Here is a 19,413-nt window from a genome sequence, read left to right as displayed (position 1 = left end):
AGCTCGCTGTGGGGATATGAGAATCTAGGTTCAAATCAGAGGGGGACAATCCTAGTTTTTGCTGCAAACTTGTGACTGTCTGCTGCGTACACGTTGTATGTGGTCGTGTTTACCCAGCATTCTGTGTTCCAGTCTGCAATAAGGAGCGTAGGATCAAAATCGATTTTGTGTAATTTGCTTGGGAAAATGCCGTACTCTATCCTCAGCCCAGACCAGCATGGTTGATGGGGGTTTTTTTGGCTTTGAGCAGACCTGGGGCCAGGCTAAGGAGAGCAGGAACTGGAGATCATCTCTGAGCTGCGGAGAATCCGACTCCAGCCCTGCTTCCCGCCCCCCGCCCCCCAGAAACTTAAATGTTGGTGTGACCTCTTTGAACCTGGCAGTCAGTATTACACACCACAGTCTGTGTGTGGGGTGGTGTGTGGGTGTGTGTGTGTGTGTGTGCACGTGTGTGCGTTTCACACACAAAACAGCATGCAACATGAAGATAAACTGGCCGGAAGTGTTAGATGAAGTGTGTAATAGTCCCACAGGTGCAATAAAATCACGCACACACATGCAGAGAGATCAGAGTGCGTGTAGTTGGCGCAACCTTTCTTTCCTGAGGCCTCTGAGCACACACACGTCTTTCTTTACTGGCTGCCCCATTACCCAGGTGTCCATGGGGCAGCCTCGCTCTCAGCTACAGTAAACAATTCCAACAAAAAGCTCCCTGTTCTGGGCGCTCACCTCCTTTCCTCACACTCCTCTCCAACACACACACCTCTCGATCCTCCCCAACACACAAGGCCCACGATCCTTCCCAACACACAAGCCTCACGCTCCTCACAAACACACACAGCGCCAACACGCACCTCCCCAACACACAACACCTCCCCAACACATAACACCTCCCCAACACATAACGCCTCACGATCCTCTCCAAAGCTCTTCACAGAAGTTTTATTTGTTTTCGTTTGCGGACTCTTCTGCCTGGTTTTCAGTATTCAGCCTGTGTGTGTGTGTGTGTGTGTGTGTGTGTGTGTGTGTGTGTGTGTGTGTGTGTGTGTGTGTGTGAGAACATGTGCTTGGAAGTGAGATAACTAACATCCCCAGAGGAAGGTTTTGTAACTAGCTTCCATAAAATGTTCTTGACATTAGATGTAAACGAGACGTTGGGAATGCGCAGGTCTGTCCACGGTGGAGTGTTCTTCTCTCTGGCTTTGGGTAACTCTGGCAGCGGTTTCAGGAAAAATCAATATTTTGAAACGTGGCGGTTTGGGTTTATGCTTTCCTCAGGTACACTCATTTCCAGACAAAAATGACATGGCTTCAGGAACCAAGTTTACTTGCCTCCTTCTCTTTTCCTTCTTTCTGAGTCTCTGTCTTTTACCTTCGTGGACACGTGGCTTAGGGCTAAAGACGTCCTTTTATGATGTGCAAGCTATTTTTTTAGTGGTATTCTGCTGGGGTTGGCTAGACCTCAGCTGTGAATTTCGTGTCTCTTTCTCTCTCTAGGTTAAACAGGTGTTGCCAGCCTGCATTTACAGAGCTTCCCAGCCATAACGTGGGGGGATAGCAGTATTGTGGGTTTTTTTTCAACCCTAGCTGTCCCCCCCCCCCCCCACACGACACACCATCCCCAATCTGCATGTTTTTTGTGGTGTTCACCTTTTGAGCAGGCTAATACTCATGTTCAGAGCTGGCTGGCTAGCCCACCAGTCCAAATAAGATTAATCCCAGTAGGAAACAGGACAAAGCTATGATGTGGAGTGGTCACACCGGTAAAGCCACTAGGAGTCGTATCTCTTGGAGAGATGTGCGAAATGTGGTTTGTGTGGCTAGTCTCCGTTTTAGCTACGTTTTAGAGCCTTTTTAGGTGTCTGTTCTGCGAGTGTTTTCTCTTGCTCTCTTCTGTCACTTTTTCCGGTGTTTCGCTTGCCCGGTCACTCGTGCATGCATGTTCCCGTGCCACTCGTGTTCTGGAAACGTGCTTGGCAATCCTGGCTGGGTTGCTTCTGCGGAAGCAGCTCCCTTCGGATTGCGGGCAGCCAAGATCGAGGTCGGAGGAAGGGAACCGAGGACTCATCTGCACGTGTGCGGAACTCATGGGAAGAGGGCCAGTGTGCTGGTTCAGCCCAGACAAGTGCCAGAGTTAGCTCACCTCCCGGCATGCAAACACCGCCGCAAGCGTCAGGGCCTTGACACTTAACTCACAGTTGCACTTCTGGAATCGTAACATGCACAGCAAACGCCAATCAAAGAGGCGTTTTGATTTTACTTTTTGTTTGATGACGAGCGCCATGGACATTTTCTGCTTTTAAGGTTTCTGCACCTTCCAGATTTGTGTGAGTGTCTGTGGAAAAGCCACAACGCTGAGCCACGCCTCCTGCCGGAGCGGAGGCTCCTCACATGTCCTCTGCTTCCCCTTTCATCTCCCCCGTCTCCTCCCAGCTCATCGGCTACAGCGAGAAGCCCGTGAACCTGCAGATGTTCATTGGCACGGCGGACGACCGCTACCTGAGGCCGCACGCCTTCTACCAGGTGCACCGCATCACGGGCAAGACGGTGGCTACAGCCAGTCAGGAGGTCATGATCGCCAGCACCAAGGTGCTGGAGATTCCTCTCCTTCCCGAGAACAACATGTCTGCCAGGTAACCCCGCAGCCTCTCTGCCTTGGTGTTACGCCATGTGAGGGATGAACCCACAGCCACACGCTGCACAGTCTCAGTTCAAAGAGCACCGTAATGTTTTCCACCATGGACGATGGTTAACTGCAGCCAACAGTAAGTCTGGCTTGGAATGAGTGGGTTTCTGACTAATTAAAACCATGATTGTAAAGTCCATGGTTTTACGACTGAGCTACACGTCATAAAGCTTAGATGTTTATTACAAGGAGTCTTTCACCTTCGGTGAATTGCTAACACAAAGTAATATCTTAAAAACTGGGGTTTTGCGGTCCATAAGAGACTTGGGTTTGAGGAGGAAAGCAGAGCATTATCAGAAAAATGACACCATTTCTGACATTTATTGTAATATCTGTCATGAACAATTTTTTTTAAATGTTAAATAGGTAATGTTGTATTCCTTCCCTTTGGTGAATGCATTACTGTGGCTTTGAGACAGCAGTTATGGATGTTCAGATTTTCCTACTTCTTCGATTTTCAGTATTGACTGTGCTGGGATTCTGAAGTTGAGGAACTCTGACATTGAGCTGAGAAAAGGAGAGACTGACATTGGGCGTAAAAATACGCGCGTGCGTGTGGTGTTCCGAGTGCACATCCCACAGCCCAATGGAAAAGTGATCTCTTTACAAGCTGCCTCTATCCCTGTAGAATGCTGTAAGTCCTCAGACTAAATAAAGAATAAAGTGAATTCTTCTACACATATTTTCTAGATTTTATTTCCCAGATTTACGGTTCTCTTTCTCTTGCGTGTGTGTGTGTGTGTGTGTGTGTGTGTGTAGCCCAGCGTTCAGCACAGGAGTTACCTCAGGTCGAGAAGGTTGGTTTAACCAGTTGCCCTGTGAGCGGAGGAGAGGAAATGGTCATCACAGGTTCCAATTTCTTCACAGAGTCAAAGGTCATCTTCCTGGAGAAGGGCCCTGGTAAGAGCTGCTCCCTCTGAGTCATCAGCTCTGCATTCAGACTGAACACATATTTTCCCTCTGAGCCTTTTTCTCCCCTGCATGTCACATCCTGCATGTAGCATTTCACTGACTTCACAACATATCTGATCAAGCTTCGAGCTTTGGAGTGAAAATCATTCCAGAAATGGAAATCAGTTAAACAACTTGTAATGCATTTCTGTCTAATAATAATTTTTCTGTGTACATTTTGGACACATTTACATTTTCTTCTTGGCACACAAGTCTGTAGTAGAGAAGCAATGTAGGAAGATGTCCAACCTGGACCCCCAGGCCAGTAGATCTGAATTTTACTGGGCCGTTGTATATTTGTACCGGCCCAGAAAAGGGCAAAAAGAACAATACTTTTCCAAAAAACTGTTAATTTATTAATTGTATATACACTGTGCAAGCTGTGGTGTGCTTATTTGTGAGAAATCCTATGAGGAAAGAAAAACAAACGTGTCTTGCAAACGGTTTCATTCCTTAATTTTACATTTACATTTATGGAATTTATCAGACGCTCCTATCTAGAGCGATTTACAAAAGTGCTTTGTCATTTCCTCATATAGTACAGCCTAGTACAGTACAGTAGGTTAGAGTCCAATATACCAATGAACTAGAATAGTGTAGAATACAGGGATCACTGCTGATGCCTAGAAGTGCAAAACACATAAGCTCTATCTCAGACAACAATCAGTGCAATAAACAAATACTCTACAATAAGTATTTCCATAACGTTGCAGCCATGTTGAAATATCCAATTTTCCTTGAAATGCAGAAAAATCGGGGAGAAACACAGATAGGATTCATTTAATAACTGGACAGCCAGAAGCTGTTGCTTTTTTCTGTTGCTGTGACGACGTGTCGAGCGAGAACATCACATATTAACGTATTTTTGACTTGCACGAGTTTACCTTTTGATTTCTGTTGTTAAATGAAACGCCAATATTCCTGGATTTCACACTTTTCGTCCGAATTACAAGCATAGCTGCTATGTTATAGTGGTTGTTTGAGGTGGCTATTAGCTTAGCATTGCAGGCTAATATTGCTGGCTAGCTACATATTTAAGTGTTATTTAATGATATAATGTATTTGTGTAATTTAATAACATAATGTAGCTATGCTAGCTGGCGTTCATCTAAAATCCATGCTAGTTGATATTTTTGAGAAGATTTAGTCAGTTGACTTCACAGGAGAACTGATGTCTGTGATCGGTGGAAATACAGTAACTGGCCTGGCCAATTAGCTTGCCGACACACATCTTTACTGACCTTGGGCCATTGCTGAATGTTGATGATGGCCAACATGGCCATTGATTGGCTGTATTGAACCCTGGACATCATGTATACTCCCCCATGTCTCTTGAGAGAATGGACCATCTTGAAGTCATTTACTAAAATATGCGTAATTGGTTGCTAATTGGAACCAGGAAGGTGCAGCTTCATGTGTTGTGTGGTGACGTCCAAGTAAAAGCAAATCTACATGGATGTGCAGAGGAAAGTCATATTTGTCTGTTGATGTCACTGTGAGCGTCTGTCTGCGTCAGTGTGCTACTTGCAGTGGGCCTGCAGCTGAGATCGGAGAAGCTCGGAGTTCTGTTTACTTTGATACGTGTGAGGACTGTGGCCGTCCGTGCGGTTGTTTCTACGGCCCGTGTTCTGTAGTATGAACATTCCGAGTGGTCCCGTTTTATCTCGTCTGGGTCATGGGAAACGAGACCAAATGAGTGAATGGGAAGCCCATTGTTTTTGTCATTTATTAACTCCGTTAGAGGGCTGTGTCAGCTTTATGTGTGAGAGAGCAGCGTAGATTATCAGAGGTTTATCAGTGGTGACCTCCTACGGTTATTCTTTTCCTGGGGGGGGGGAGTGGTGTGTGTTTTTGTGTGTGTGTGTGCGTGTGAACAGTTAACAAACACCCACTTGAAGCTCACTCATCCAACATAAACGAATCGCTTTTTTTTTTTTTCCCTTTGGCCTTTGTGGGTTTTTTTAGAGTGAGACTTTTCACTCACTCACCCATTCGCTCTCCCTCTCTGAAACAATAAACACGCGAGTGCATGCATGCACACGCCGCGCGATTTACGACACGCCCGCAACACCTTGTTTGGCGTAGCCCAGATGTGGACGTGACCTGGAGCTGCAAGTGCACGCAGCAGCGGGTGACCCTGCAGTCAGTCAGACCGGCCTTATCGCCGGACCCAGGCCAGGCCAGGGTTGTGTCTGCAGCCTCTCCCTTTCCCTGTTTCCCAACGCTCCCTGCAGCGGGAGCACCAACGCTGGGGGTGTGGGCGAGTCCTTGCCTGTCTGCAGCAGTCCCTGGGCCGCTGCTATTATAGGAAGTTCAGGGTATTCTGCAAAGAGTAGATATGGAAAGTTGGGAGAGGTGAGGACAGATGGAGTGGACGTTCCATCAAAACAATTCCTTTTACATTTGATTGTTTTAAATTGACGCCGGCTATGCTTCGTGGAAGCTGTTGGTAGATGAGTTTGGCCCTAATCTTGATTTTCTAGTTGTTTGTGTTTGTTTTTCAGGCGGAATTCTCTAGCTGACTCCTCTGTAGGTGGTAAAGATATGCTGAAGGTAGCAGTGGAAGAATCTCTTTTCAGTTGCCTCGGAGTGTTTGGGGAAAACCTCGGCCAATCCCAGTTGGGGAACAGCGGCGTGTTCTTTCCTAATCCCCCACCCTGGTCTGGCTTCTTTTGTTATTGCTCAGCTGTTCCAGAGTCTGGAATAAGGAAATTGGGGGCTGGCTTGCCTTGCTCGGCTGGCTGATGGCTCATGGAGGCTGGAATATGTGAGACCATGTCTGAGAAACCACTCCAAGATGTTAGGACAACTCCTAGGATGTTAAGAGACCAGGCTGCCCTGGGACCGTGGGTCTAAAGAAATGACCCCAGGCCTTAAGGACCACACAGAACTAGGGCTCATCTGCCTGAGACACAAGAGAGCGTCTTAGTTTTAGCTCATAATCGTAACTCAAGATTGGACTGAGTGGATTTCAGGGACTTATTGAATCTGTGGTTACTCGTGCAGGTCACTGTAATTGCAAGGGTTATACAATGCACTACTGTTTGCATTGGTGACCGGTTTAGTCTCAAAAGTAAACATCTTTTTTACACACACACACACACACACACACACACACACACACACTCTTCAAGCTCGGCTCCTCTACTAGAGGCCTGGGAGCTTGAGGGTCCTGTGTAGTATCTTAGCTGTTCCCAGCTGCACTCTTCTGGACTGAGATCTCAGATGCTATTCCTGGTATCTGCTGGAGCCATTCTCACAGTTTGGGGGTCACAGCCCCTAGTGCTCCAATTACTACTGGAACCACTGTTGCCTTCACCTTCCACATCTTTTCCAGCTCTTCTCTCAGCCCTTGCTATTTCTCGAGCTTTTCGTGTTCCTTGGTCCTGATGTTTCTTGCCACATCTCTCACTACGGCCCTCTTCTGCTGTTTGTCCATCACTACTATGACCGGTTGGTTAGCCGTTACCATTTTGTCAGTCTGTATCTGGAAGTCCCACAGGATCTTAGCACGGTCATTCTCCATCACCTTTGGGGGTGTATCCCACTCTGACCTTCCAGTCCGTACTTGGCACAGATATTCCTGTATACTATGCCTGCCACGTGTGTGTGTGTGTGTGTGTGTGTGTGTGTGTGTGTGTGTGTGTGTGTGTGTGTTTGTGTGTGTGTGTGTGTTTGTGTGTGTGTGTGTTTGTGTGTGTGTGTGTGTGTGTGTGTGTGTTTGTGTGTGTGTGTGTGTGTGTGTGTGTGTTTGTGTGTTTGTGTGTGTGTGTGTTTGTGTGTGTGTGTTTGTGTGTGTGTGTGTGTGTGTGTGTGTGTGTGTGTGTGTGTGTGTGTGTGCGCACGCGCGCACATGCGCACATTATGTGAATGGTACCTAAATAAACAAAGTCCCTGTTTCTGGAGGGAAGGGTTGAGATGGTGCCCATGTCACCAGTCTTTGGTATTCTGGTTTGTGCTTGTACTTGCCTCCGCTCAGTGCATGTGGGGCCCACTCTGCTGTGCTGTGCTGCTGCTGTGTTGAATGTCAACATATGCTGCAAAAATACACTAGTCAATGTCAAAGACACCCAAGGTCATTCTGATATTAGTTGAAAGCCTTTTGACAGAGCAGGTCCCATCGTCTGCCAGAAATCTCTCATTATGACTGTCATGAGGTCCTGACGAGTTTAAGGTGTAAGTGTAAGACAAAACATTTTTAAAAAGTGCAAGACAAAATGTGTAATGCTTTTAGATACATGTCCCTGTCGGTTTAGCAAAGCTGCTGTACGTGTTACAGTGCAGCGCAGACAAAGAACAAAAAAAGAGTTAAAAAAACAAAACAAAAGCAAACAAACATGGTTCTTACAAGAAGAATAAAGTGTTTCAGTGTTTTGGGGAAACCTTTCTGTGAAACACACACAAATGTACACACACACACATCCCTACCCACCCACAAGCGCACACAAACACACACAAACACAGGTGCATGGCAGCAGTCACATACAGAACATTCTCACACCTGTTGCATTAGCTCACACTCCCACTGCTTCAAAGGCATCTGAAGAGGAGGCCTGCCCCAACCCCTCTGATGTAGGCCTCCTCTGCGTCTGCTCCAGCCTTCCCACAGCCTGTCCCCTTCCCCTGATTGGCCAGGCAATTAGTAAAGCGTGCAGCAGGACGACGCAGTACTGCACGTTTCTGATGCCGCACGAGACTTGGACACACGTCATTTTAAGCCAAACCAGGCTGTTCCGCTCGCTGTTCCATAACACTTTCTGCGCAGGAGAGCCAGCAGGACATTGCAGATGCCGGTTGCTTTTTAATTACTGTGATTACTGTAAAAAAGCTCCCCACGGGGATTCGTAGGGCTGTAGCCGCTTGCTTTTGTAACTCCCTGTGTTTCTTATGAGTCTTTCTGTTAGCTGATGACGCTCAGAGGAGTCGGAGAGCAAATCTCCCACAATGCCACTGGCAGCTCTGACCTGGGCCTCTTGTCGTGGGTGTAGCTGTTATATGACGTTTTCACAGTCAGTGCAATCTGTAAGCTGAGATGGTGATCCATTCCATAAGAAAACAGGTCTGCTAGTCGGGTGGCATTATACAGTTAGTCCAAATGCAGTTCTAATGCTGTCAGAGTTTCTGTAGAAATATGGTGCTAAAGGCGAGTGAACAACCAAAAAAAAAAAAAGCGAGTGATCAAAAGTTTAAAAAAGGTAGTGTGTTTGAGTGCCTGTGTGCTGATCTCTGCTTCCTCATCTCAGACGGACGGCCACAGTGGGAGGTAGAGGCGAAGATTCTTCGTGAGAAGACTCAAGGAGTAAGTTAAATTATATTTATTAATTTTTTTACATTTATTTATTTATTTTATTTATTTACTTATTTCCATGTAGGATCAAATGCTAAAAAAGGGGAAAAAATCTATAATGTTTTGATAAAATTGTTGGGGTTGCATTGATAGGTAAATATTTAGCCACAGTTTTGATGAACTCGACCACATCCATTTAAAATGAATGGCGAGCCAAAATTAAGCCATGCCTGGAGAATGGTCATTAACACACACACACACACACACACACACACACACACACACACACACACACAGAGACACAGTACACGGGGGTCATTAGAAACCGTCCCAGGATGTTTTGCAGCGGACACTTTTCTGTGTGATTGACGGGCATGTTGTGTCGGGTCTGTGTCTAGTCGAGCCTGGTTTTGGAGGTGCCTCCGTACCATAACAAGAACATAACCAGCGCCGTCCAGGTCCAGTTCTACGTATGCAACGGGAAGCGGAAAAGGAGCCAATCGCAACGATTCACCTACCTGTCAGGTACTGTAGCCAGGCAGATTCTAGCCTAGCTAACACTCGCCATATTGTAAATATTGTTACTAGGATGACTACTACTACTACTACTACTACTACTACTACTACTACTACTACTAATAATAATAATAATAATAATAATATTAATAATAATAGTAATACTTCTACTATTACTGCAGTTACTGGTACTACACACACACACACACACACACATATAAAGGTAGTAATAACTGTAGTGTAGCAGTCAAGGTTTCCAGAGATGCAGAACACGTACAGCTGTTGAAGACCTCTGTCCGAGGCTTCCTGTTTTTCCGGACACCTCGTGTACTTCTGTGCAGTTTTCCACACCTGTACATGGTTTACTACAGTACACTGCAGTTAGTGCCTGGGCTTCAGTACCAGGCTGACGGCTGAGGTGTGTAGCCCAAGACTGCTGTAGTCTGCTCCTGCATGTGATTCCATCTTTGCATTTTGCTGAGTGTGGTTTCGTGAAGGAGTTACTCCCGCCAGCAGTCAGTGCACCTGCTAACTTGTGCTTAGCGGTTTTTAAACAGCTGTAGGACGACTGAGCAGTGGATCTCCACAGATCTGTAAATGGGTGGAGGTGCACATTAGGACCAAGGACCACCCAGTCAAGAATAACTCTGGAAAATGTCCTGACATTTACTCTCATTGCTACTGTAAAATAACTAGTGATCATCTTGTTCTGCGAAGTCGCTGAATTGTTGCCTGTCGTTATGCTGTCAGTGCCACATGACAGAATCGAGCTAAAACTGCTCTAAAACCTCTCTAAAACCGCTCTAAAACCTCTTTAAAACCTCTCTAAAACTGCTCTAAAACCTCTCTAAAACCTCTTTGGGACGATGTTTTCAAGGATCCATCCTTATTGCTGATGATACAAGCCAAGTTTGTTGCCTTAGCATCTTTCTCACCTGGCCATCGCATTTGCAACAAACTATTTAACTATATATATTTGTTGTTTTTTTTGACAAATTTGAAGGCAACACTAGACTTAAAGGAGTCTAACTTTGTAGCCAAATAGACCTCTGTTAATGAAACTTAACCCTCTGGAGAAGTCTTAATGCCAGTATGGTTTTATCTTGCATTCATTAAGGTTTTTTGTTTAGTAAATTAATTTTTGTTAATTAAAGATTAAACTAAAGCGTTTGCTATCAGTGCTGATCCTGGAATAGTGTTTGACAGCTGTTCACAGACAATAACAGAGACATCGTAAAGTTGTTTGTGTGTGTCTGTATTGAGTGTGGAAGTGTATAGGTTTGTTATTATTTTCCCAAGGTGAGTCAAACCGAAAAACAGCGTTGGCGTAATTTAATCACGCGTGAGCCTTTTTTTCCCTCACTCTTTCTCTGTTGCACACTATGTTAACCACAGAGACAGAGAGAGACGGAGACAGAGAGAGAGAGAGAGAGAGAGAGAGAGAGGGAGAGAGAGAGAAAGACAGACAGAGAGAGACGGAGACAGAGGGAGACGGAGACACAGAGAGAGAGAGAGAGAGAGAGAGAGAGAGAGGCCCTGCCTCCCGCCCACCCTTGCCGCTCCACAAAGCGCCCACTCAAAAGCAGACTTCCTGTTTTCCACGCTAACCCACCCAGCCTCAGCCAATCAAATGGCAGCATGGGCAGCAGGCACTCTAAGTGCTCCGTAGTGGCTGTGGTTGCCACGGCAGCTGCCCTCTTTGGGTGGGGGTTGCGTGTGTGTGTTTCAGGAAGGGGGGTGGGGGGGTGGGATTGTCTATCTGGGTAAGGGTGAAAGGGTGTGAGCAGGAGGATTACACCAGTGCAAAACACACACACACGTACACCTCTTCGAGATACAGGATATCAGGCCTGCGCTGCAGTGGAGGGGTGGTGAACTGGATTCATGCTCCTATTTGGAGCTTGGCTAGAGGGCAGAGAGCAGGCGCCATATGCTCTCTGAGATGGACCAAAATATCCCCCACGTGGACCAGGAAACGGCAGATCGGGAAATGGGTTACTGATCACTATGTGGTATCTGCTTTTTATATATATATATATATATATATATATATATATATATATATATATATATATATATATATATATATATATATATATATATATATATATATATATATATATACACACACACACACACACACACATCACACACACACACATCACAACACACACACATGCATACATTATATTTATATATATATATATATATATAAAGAGGTTCTAAGAGGTGAGTCCAGTTTACATTCAAAACAGTATATGTTTAAACCATAACATTCATCCCATGGGGCTCCAAAGGTCAGAGTGCATATTCTTTTTTTCCTTGTGCTTCCTCACCTAATTGATGTCATAGCAACAACTGCCAATGTAAACAGATGCATCATTAATGCAGCGTCTGAAGGTGTTCAGTGAAACAAAGCGTTCTACGTCTTTTCTTTTACACACATGCGTGCACACACTCATTTTTATATAGATATATATAAATAGAGCGATGCAGAGAGATTCAAAATTCACCTGAAATCACATTCTAAAATAGGGGAATTTATATAAGAAGTGAGGGACATGAATCACTTTATCTGATCAGATATTCTTTTTCTTGTTCTCTCCATCTCTCATTCTCTGCTACCCTTCTCTCTCTCTCTCTCTCTCTCTCTCTCTCTCTCTCTCTCTCTCTCTCTCTCTCTCTCTCTCTCTCTCTCTCTCTCTCTCTCTCTCTCTCTCTCCAGTTCTGGTTAAGCAGGAGCACAGAGATGACTTAGACCCCCCTGCCGTGACGCCAATGCCCATGCCCCCTGGCACATGCTGCCAGCCTAGTCCGTTCTCAGCCTCTACCTTCCCGGAGCACTCCCACCCACAGGACGGCCTTCTGTCCAGCTCCCCGCACACCCCGGCCCCGGCCTGCACTCACTCCAGGGCCCCTGCGGTCCCGTCGGGGCCCCCACCTTTTCCCACCTGACTCACCTGCAGGCTCAAGGACTCCACCCACCTCCAGAATGCCAGATGCCCTTCCACCCAGGTCCCACACCCACCTCCCTCCCATCCTATCCCCCTCTCCAGCATAGCCTGCCCTTCAACGGTCAGCCGAGCCTCCCCATGCCCACCGGCCCTCCGCAGCCCTACGACCGTGCATCCTACCAATCCGACCCGGCCGGGTGTCACTCCCTGGGGATGAGCATGGTGTACGGTGCCCCTGTATCGGCGCCCGCCTCCGGAGCACCCGTTACGGCGCCTGCCTCAAACAGCGGCCAGCTGGTGGCTCGCTCCTCCCTGCACCTCCACTCCCTGGGCTACCCCTGCCCTGCCCCGGGTCTCGTCCCCTCACCTGCCCACGCCCTGGGGCAACCGGGGACACAGCTCCAGCGCTCACTGGGCTACCACCCGGTCGGGCAGCGCTCTGCCTCCTGCCCGGCACCGTCCAGTGGCCCAGCCCGCGTGGTGGCTTCGCCCCACTCGGGACCGTCCTCGCCGCAGCTCCACTCGCTGCCCTACCGCTCTCCCACATCACCGTCTCCCACCAGCAGCCCTCTGGGACCTCTGTCCCATTCGGGCCAGCCTTCGCCCCAGGCTAGCAGCCCTGTTCTGGCCGGCTGCCTGTGGCAGCGCCCCTGGTGCTCCCTCTGGCCCAGCCAGCTCCTTTCCCTGCCGAGGGGGAGAGCCTGAACATTAAACAGGAGCCAGAGGACCGAGAGCTCACCTTCCGGTCCATTGGCCTGCAGGACATTACATTAGATGATGGTGAGTTTTGCTACATTGCTACATGCCCTCTCTCTCTCTCTCTCTCTCTCTCACTCAATATTACATGCAGACTGTAATTTACTCCTTCCAGTTTTTCTGCTTTCTCTGTATCTGATTGAAAAATTGATACCGTTTCATCATAGGAACATTTTATGTACCAGTGCTTGAATGATGCCATTAGTTGGTAATTAGCTCCAGTAAAATGACACTTGTTTGTAGCCCCACTGATGAATACACACACACACATATTAATCTTGCTAGCGCTCACTCTGGCACCGAAGGAAATTGCACAGTATATTTGTTGGTATATGATTGACAGTCTTGTTAATGAAATCTGTGTGTGTGTGTGTGTGTTCATGTTTGGTTTATTTGTCACATACATAGTCATACACAGTTAACTCGCAGTGAAATGGTTGAGAGTGCTCTGCCCAAACTGAAGAAAAAGAAAAACAGGGGTGCATAGAGAAATATATATTCTATATATATACAAAAATATATTAACAATGTATGTGCAGTGTGTGTGTGTGTGTCTGTGTCAGTGTGTGTGTGGGTTTGTGGACCATCTTGTGAATAAATTCCAAATGCAGTGAACTGATAGCCGGTAACAAGCTCGCTCATTCACTCTAATCCTCACTAACTCCATCGGCCGACTTCCTTAAGAAGGACAGCGAGACAGGAAGGGGATTTTTTTAAAAGCTGTAATACCACTTCCATAGTCATCTTACCTCTTACTGGGAGTGTGTGTGTGTGTGTGCATGTGTTTTTTGTTTGTTTGCTGATCAAGGCTGCCTCCCTCCTGCAACTTCCAAATGTGTTTGCTTGTGTGGAAAGGCTTTCTTCACAAACATGTGAATGGAAAGTGAAAAGTGTTCAAGTGCATTAGATTTGCATCCAGCGTCCACTGGTGTGGCACCGGCTCTATAATGAACACACAAAATGTGGCAGAGACGGAAGTGCATTCTGATTTTAAGATGTTTCTGGAGGCACTCCGTGGCCTTTAAACCCCACCCCAAAATACATGCCCACACACACACACACACACACACACACACACACACAGAGTGTGGGTTATTAATAGTAGTGTGTAGATGTCTTTCTTTGTGCTGCTGTTTCTACTGCTTTGTGATGGGTGACATCTGTGACATTGAAAGCAGGTCAGAACTGGTCTGAAAATAGACTATGGCTTCAATCAGAGAGATGAATTCACACCATCAGGCTCGCTCTGGTGTGTGTGTGTGTGTGTGTGTGTCTCTCTCTCTCTCTCTCTCTCTGTCTGCCCTTCCTCTTTTTCATGAATCACTGTTTTTACGGTTGCTGAAAGGCAAGTGCTGATACATTTCTGAGTTTCACTAGTAGGCTGGTGTCAGTCAGTCAGGCTCCTGGTCGTGTTCTTAATCAGCTTTTCCCCCTGCTTAAATTAAACTAAACCTGATTTTTGCTTCTGTTTTATGAATCACCATTCACTAGAATGTCTTCGTTTTGATGTTGTATATAACTTTGTAAATGACATCAATGGTAAATGAGGTATATCTTAAAATATAACTTGTTTACTACTGCATTAGCTGTCTTACAGTTTAATCGGATCACTTTATCCATCATGTATTAGGTTAATATGAAAAAAACAAACAAACCAACAAGCGTTTACTAAAACCCAGTGAGCTGTACAGCCAGAGCAGGACGTGATGGTTTTGGTTTGTTTTTGGAAAGTTGACATTTTCTTGGTTTTGTGCAGGCTAGGAGTGTAGCACAGATGTAAGTGGTAAGTGTGCTGTGCTGAGGAAACATGTGGTGATAATCTGGTCCCTGCTGCGAAGTGGCACTGGCCTGTGCCAGCCCAAGCCAGTACAAGCTGCCGGGGGGCAGTTTTGGCTCCGAGTCACCTCCTGTACAGTAAGATTGGGTGTGTGTCTGTGTGTGTGTCTGTGTGTGCATTTTGAGTGTCTGGGAGCATGTTCATGTGCTTCCATGTATGTATGTGTATTTGCGCATGTCTGCCTCTGTGTGTGTCTCAGTTGGACTGTGTGTGTGTGTGTGTGTGTGTGTGTGTGTGTGTGTGTGTGTGTGTGTGTGTGTGTGTGTGCGTGTGGTGTAAGATGGCAGATGGCTCAGGTGATGTTAGAGAGGTGGAGATGGAGACCAATGTTCAGACAAATGGAACAAAAGTAGCTAACACACACAGTTCCATGCTCCTCAAATCTGTTTAAGGAAATTCATGTCACCTTACCAAAATTACCATGTTTGCAATTATCATACAAAGGTTACTTCACTTGTAATTCATCTTTTCCCTTGTGTATTCATCTCATTGTGATTGTGTGTGTGTGATTGTGTGTGATTGTGTGTGATTGTGTGTGATTGTGTGTGTGTGTGTGTGTGTGTGTGTGTAATGGGCATAAGGCATAAGTGTGAGTGCCATATTTCCTCTGATGGTGTTGGATGAGGCATTGAACAGAAGGAGCAGCGTATTGCTATGTCCTCTCCTCTCCTCCCCCTCTCCTCTCCTCTTTCTTCTCCTTTCTGCTGTTTTCTTTTCTTTTTCTTTCTTTCTGTCATCCAAATGTCAGTCTGTCTCTCTCCAGCACCACCCACACAGACCATGCTGGTCTATGTGTTTAATTAACCACTTTTCCCATGTCTCTCTGAAAGAAAGCAGATATCTGGGTGTCTGAGAGATAAACAATAAACTTATTCATAGATGTGTTACAGAGGGCAGGAGAGAGGATGGTGAGGGTGTGTGTGGGGATGCTGATTTATTTGCTGTTCAGTTTGAGTGCAGGTGCTTCCTCAGCGTGAGCTGATCTGGGATAATAATAGCCAAAGCCTTCTGTCTTTTGGTTATATATTACTACTGTATGCACTCTCACACACTCACGTACACATACACACTCGTAGAGTTCAATTACTGCATGGACATCAGGCCAGATAATACATTGCATATTACTTGTTATCAGAAGAAGCTCAACAGTATAGACAACCCAGACAAAGAACTGCATCATAGCTACTACAGAACATTGGCTAGAATTCAGCCATATTTTACAAATATGTCCTGTAACAAGTCACACAAAAGTCCACACCCATCACTTTCAGATGCTTTAATGAACACCAGCTGTACACGGTATCCTGATCAGTGATCAGTGGGGCTTAACGTCGCTGCAACAGTAGTATGTGGCTGAAGACCTTCAACGCTGGTCCATCTCCAAGGTGAATGCACGGTTGGCAAGGTTGCAGCGTTCATACCATAATAAGGCAAAAATGGCAAAATGCAATACACATTAGATAAGGGCATCTAATTAAAATAGTTCATTCTTAAAAATCCAACAGTATTTGTAGCAGAAATTCATGTAGTGTTCATAGTTACTCATTATGGAAAAATTAGTATTAATTAATAATAAAAACATTTAATAATGATATTAATGATGATATTATTATTATTATTGTTATTATCATCATCATCATCATTGTTGATGATGATGATAATAATAATAGTGTTTCACCAAGAAGCAAAGTGCACATAAGGCTTTTCAGTGTTTGGTTTTTATTTGCTTTTAGATGTATTATATAATAACACAATGCAGGCAACCAGTGTTGATACTTTGCTGATATTTCTGCTAATTTGTGAATTCTGGAATTGAGCTCTGGGTGGGTTCCGAGTGTTTGTTTAAAATGTTTATAACCAGCTAGGCTGAATGTCAGCGCAGCTGACCTCTGACCCTCTCACACGGTCAGATGGACCAGAATAGCCGCACGCTGGGGTCCACCTGTTCACCCCTTCCTGACTGAGCCCTGTGTTGGCTCTTTAAGGTCAGGTGTTGCGATCTCATATGTGTTCCGCGACTCAAGCAGAAGAGTTTAAAGTTGGTGTAAAAATTGTGGCCTTTACTTTTTTCCTAGCTGGGTTTTTCCTGGCCTTCGGTGTTGATGTGAATTAGATTTGTTTGCATTGTCTTTATGAAGGACAAAAGGAAGGTTATGGGTTTGTTTAAATCTGTGGAAGTATACGTAAAAGCATAGAATCATCTGTAAATTAACGAAGCTGGTAAATTGTGATTGCAGCATCGTGTGATTTGTCTGGACGCTCCACTGCCCAGATGCTCTGACCAGTGAACTCAGAGTGACATGTTCATTTGCGCAGTTTAATTATGGACCCTTTCCACGCTTGCAGACCTGAACACCAAGATCGTGTGAAAACAGTCGTTGTTTGCGAGTTCTGTTGCACTGAACAATGTGGCACGGCTTAATAAACTACTAACCGGTATGCTCTGGAATCGAAATTAGTTTCTCATTATTCACAGATTCTTTACTGAGTAATTGAGTGACTATATTGCATATAAATGCAGCTTTCCTTGCGTTATTGTTTTGACTAGTTGAGCGCTATGGATCACTCAAACATGGAGTGTTTTGGGTCCATTTCTGGCTCAAGATGTTTGTCTGATTTAGTTGCAAAGCCCCTGATGGACACAGCTCACCAATGAGCAGATATGTAGGCCGTACAAAGTGAGACAAACACTGAATCACTTTCCAGACCTTCAGATGGGGAATCCACTTCGGTTGAATCACCTACCAAACTAAAGCGCTAACACACGGCTTTTTAAAGTCGTCCTGCACCCACGAGAGACCCAATTTTAAGGTTGTCTGTCTCGCTGCTTGCCAATGTCATCATCCCTGTGTCTCTGAGGCTCAATGGTGTAAAATTATTTCCCAAAAAAGTAAGAAAAGACAGACATTGTTCACTCTCGCGTGCAATACTGGCCTTAATTCCACTGGCACAAAGGTCACCACATTCCTAGCTTTGTAGTTCTCACATAATGTGACCGTCTCTTTCCTTAGGATTTTGTGTGTGTGTGTGTGTGAGTGTTTGTGTTTGCTGGCCCCTAGTGTGAGCTGCACTCGTCCTGAGCCACTCTCAGTGGAAACGTCCTCTTTAACCCTCCAGTGAAGTCAGCCTTGGCTGGCACATTTTTCCACATGGCTTCTTCATGCACAGAAAAATAACTTGATAATGACAGTAATGTTTTCCTGTACATTAAGCCTTTCATTCATTTAGTACATATTTTTAAAAATATTTTGTTAATTTGTTGCAGTAGGTAGAAGTACAGAGTACTGACTTCTTGATAGAACCTCATTGTTTCTTTTTCCTCAGTATTGGACATACAATATTAAATTGTATGTTCCCTTTCTGTAACTAGGGCAGCTCAGTGGTTAAGGTACTTGACTTGTAATCAGAAGGTTGCTGATTCAAGCCCCACCACTGCCAAGTTGCCACTGTTGGGCCCCTGAGCAAGACCCTTAACCCTCAATTACTTGAGTTGTACTCAGTCATAATTGTAAGTCGCTTTGGATAAAAGCCGTTAAAGTAACTTAACCAGACAGGCGTGGGCAATGTACAGCAGTAAAGTAGCCATCTGATTGGTCACTTGAATTGTCACTCAGTGTTGCTGTGTCTTCATTGGTGCTGATTAGAATTAAGACTAGCTGGATCATTAACTAATCACTCGGTAGAAATTAAAAACAGGGAGACGCACGTTGTACGGTGTGTTCGGTATTACTGTTTATATGCAAAATGGGGGTGTCCCCATTCTCCTCTACAGAGGATCCCCTTTTTCTGAGAGTGCCCTCTGTATTCTAGATGAATCATGCTCTCTCATGTGGGGAAAGAAGAATGCTGAAATGCTTTCTGAAATCTTTCAACATGGTAGAAGAGTCACGTCTTCCCGTATCGAGCGCAGTCATTCGGACCTTAGACGACCTGCACGTCTACAGCGTATTTTAGCAGAATTTCCACAATAATGTTCTGCCAACTACTAAACTGCTTTTGGCATTCTAGAAACACACTAGTTAGAGCACCTGACAAACGTCCGCTTGGTGACACACTTGAGGTGGAAAATGAAGGTTTATTATTTTTGATTGGTTGGTTTTTTAAAGCCACACATATAATCTTTTATAAATCAGACATCTAATCATCTGTGGCAACGAACTCTAAAACATTCATAGATTTATTTTTACATTAAAAAAAAAAATGTAAATAGAATGATGCAAGAATAGTGTTTTTACATGGGGAGTTTCCGAGGCTTTACGGTACGTTTCTGAAGCATTAAGACAGCTTTAACACAGCTTTTCTATGCCATATACTATATTGTGATTTATGTTGTGATGTACGCAATTAATTAATTCCAGAAATGTTGGGTGCTGAAGTGAAGGTGAAATGTTTTGAATGATCTCACAAGTCTGTATGGACTAAGCAC

At 45.2% G+C, this 19,413-nt stretch overlaps 1 protein-coding gene across 1 annotated transcript in view; it reads left to right on the top strand.

The window, feature by feature from the left end:
• nfatc3a (nuclear factor of activated T cells 3a) overlaps positions 1-19,413 on the top strand; it is a 56,269-nt gene that overhangs the window by 30,742 nt on the left and 6,114 nt on the right. The window contains 8 exon segments of the mRNA XM_027025948.2: positions 2,434-2,633; positions 3,148-3,320; positions 3,446-3,586; positions 8,881-8,936; positions 9,323-9,449; positions 12,166-12,333; positions 12,336-13,025; positions 13,028-13,174. Coding sequence (XP_026881749.2) covers positions 2,434-2,633; positions 3,148-3,320; positions 3,446-3,586; positions 8,881-8,936; positions 9,323-9,449; positions 12,166-12,333; positions 12,336-13,025; positions 13,028-13,174 — 1,702 coding nt within the window.

This window comes from Electrophorus electricus, chromosome 21 (assembly GCF_013358815.1).
Source record: "Electrophorus electricus isolate fEleEle1 chromosome 21, fEleEle1.pri, whole genome shotgun sequence".
NCBI lineage: Eukaryota > Metazoa > Chordata > Actinopteri > Gymnotiformes > Gymnotidae > Electrophorus > Electrophorus electricus.
This window is presented reverse-complemented; position numbering and strand designations above follow the sequence as displayed.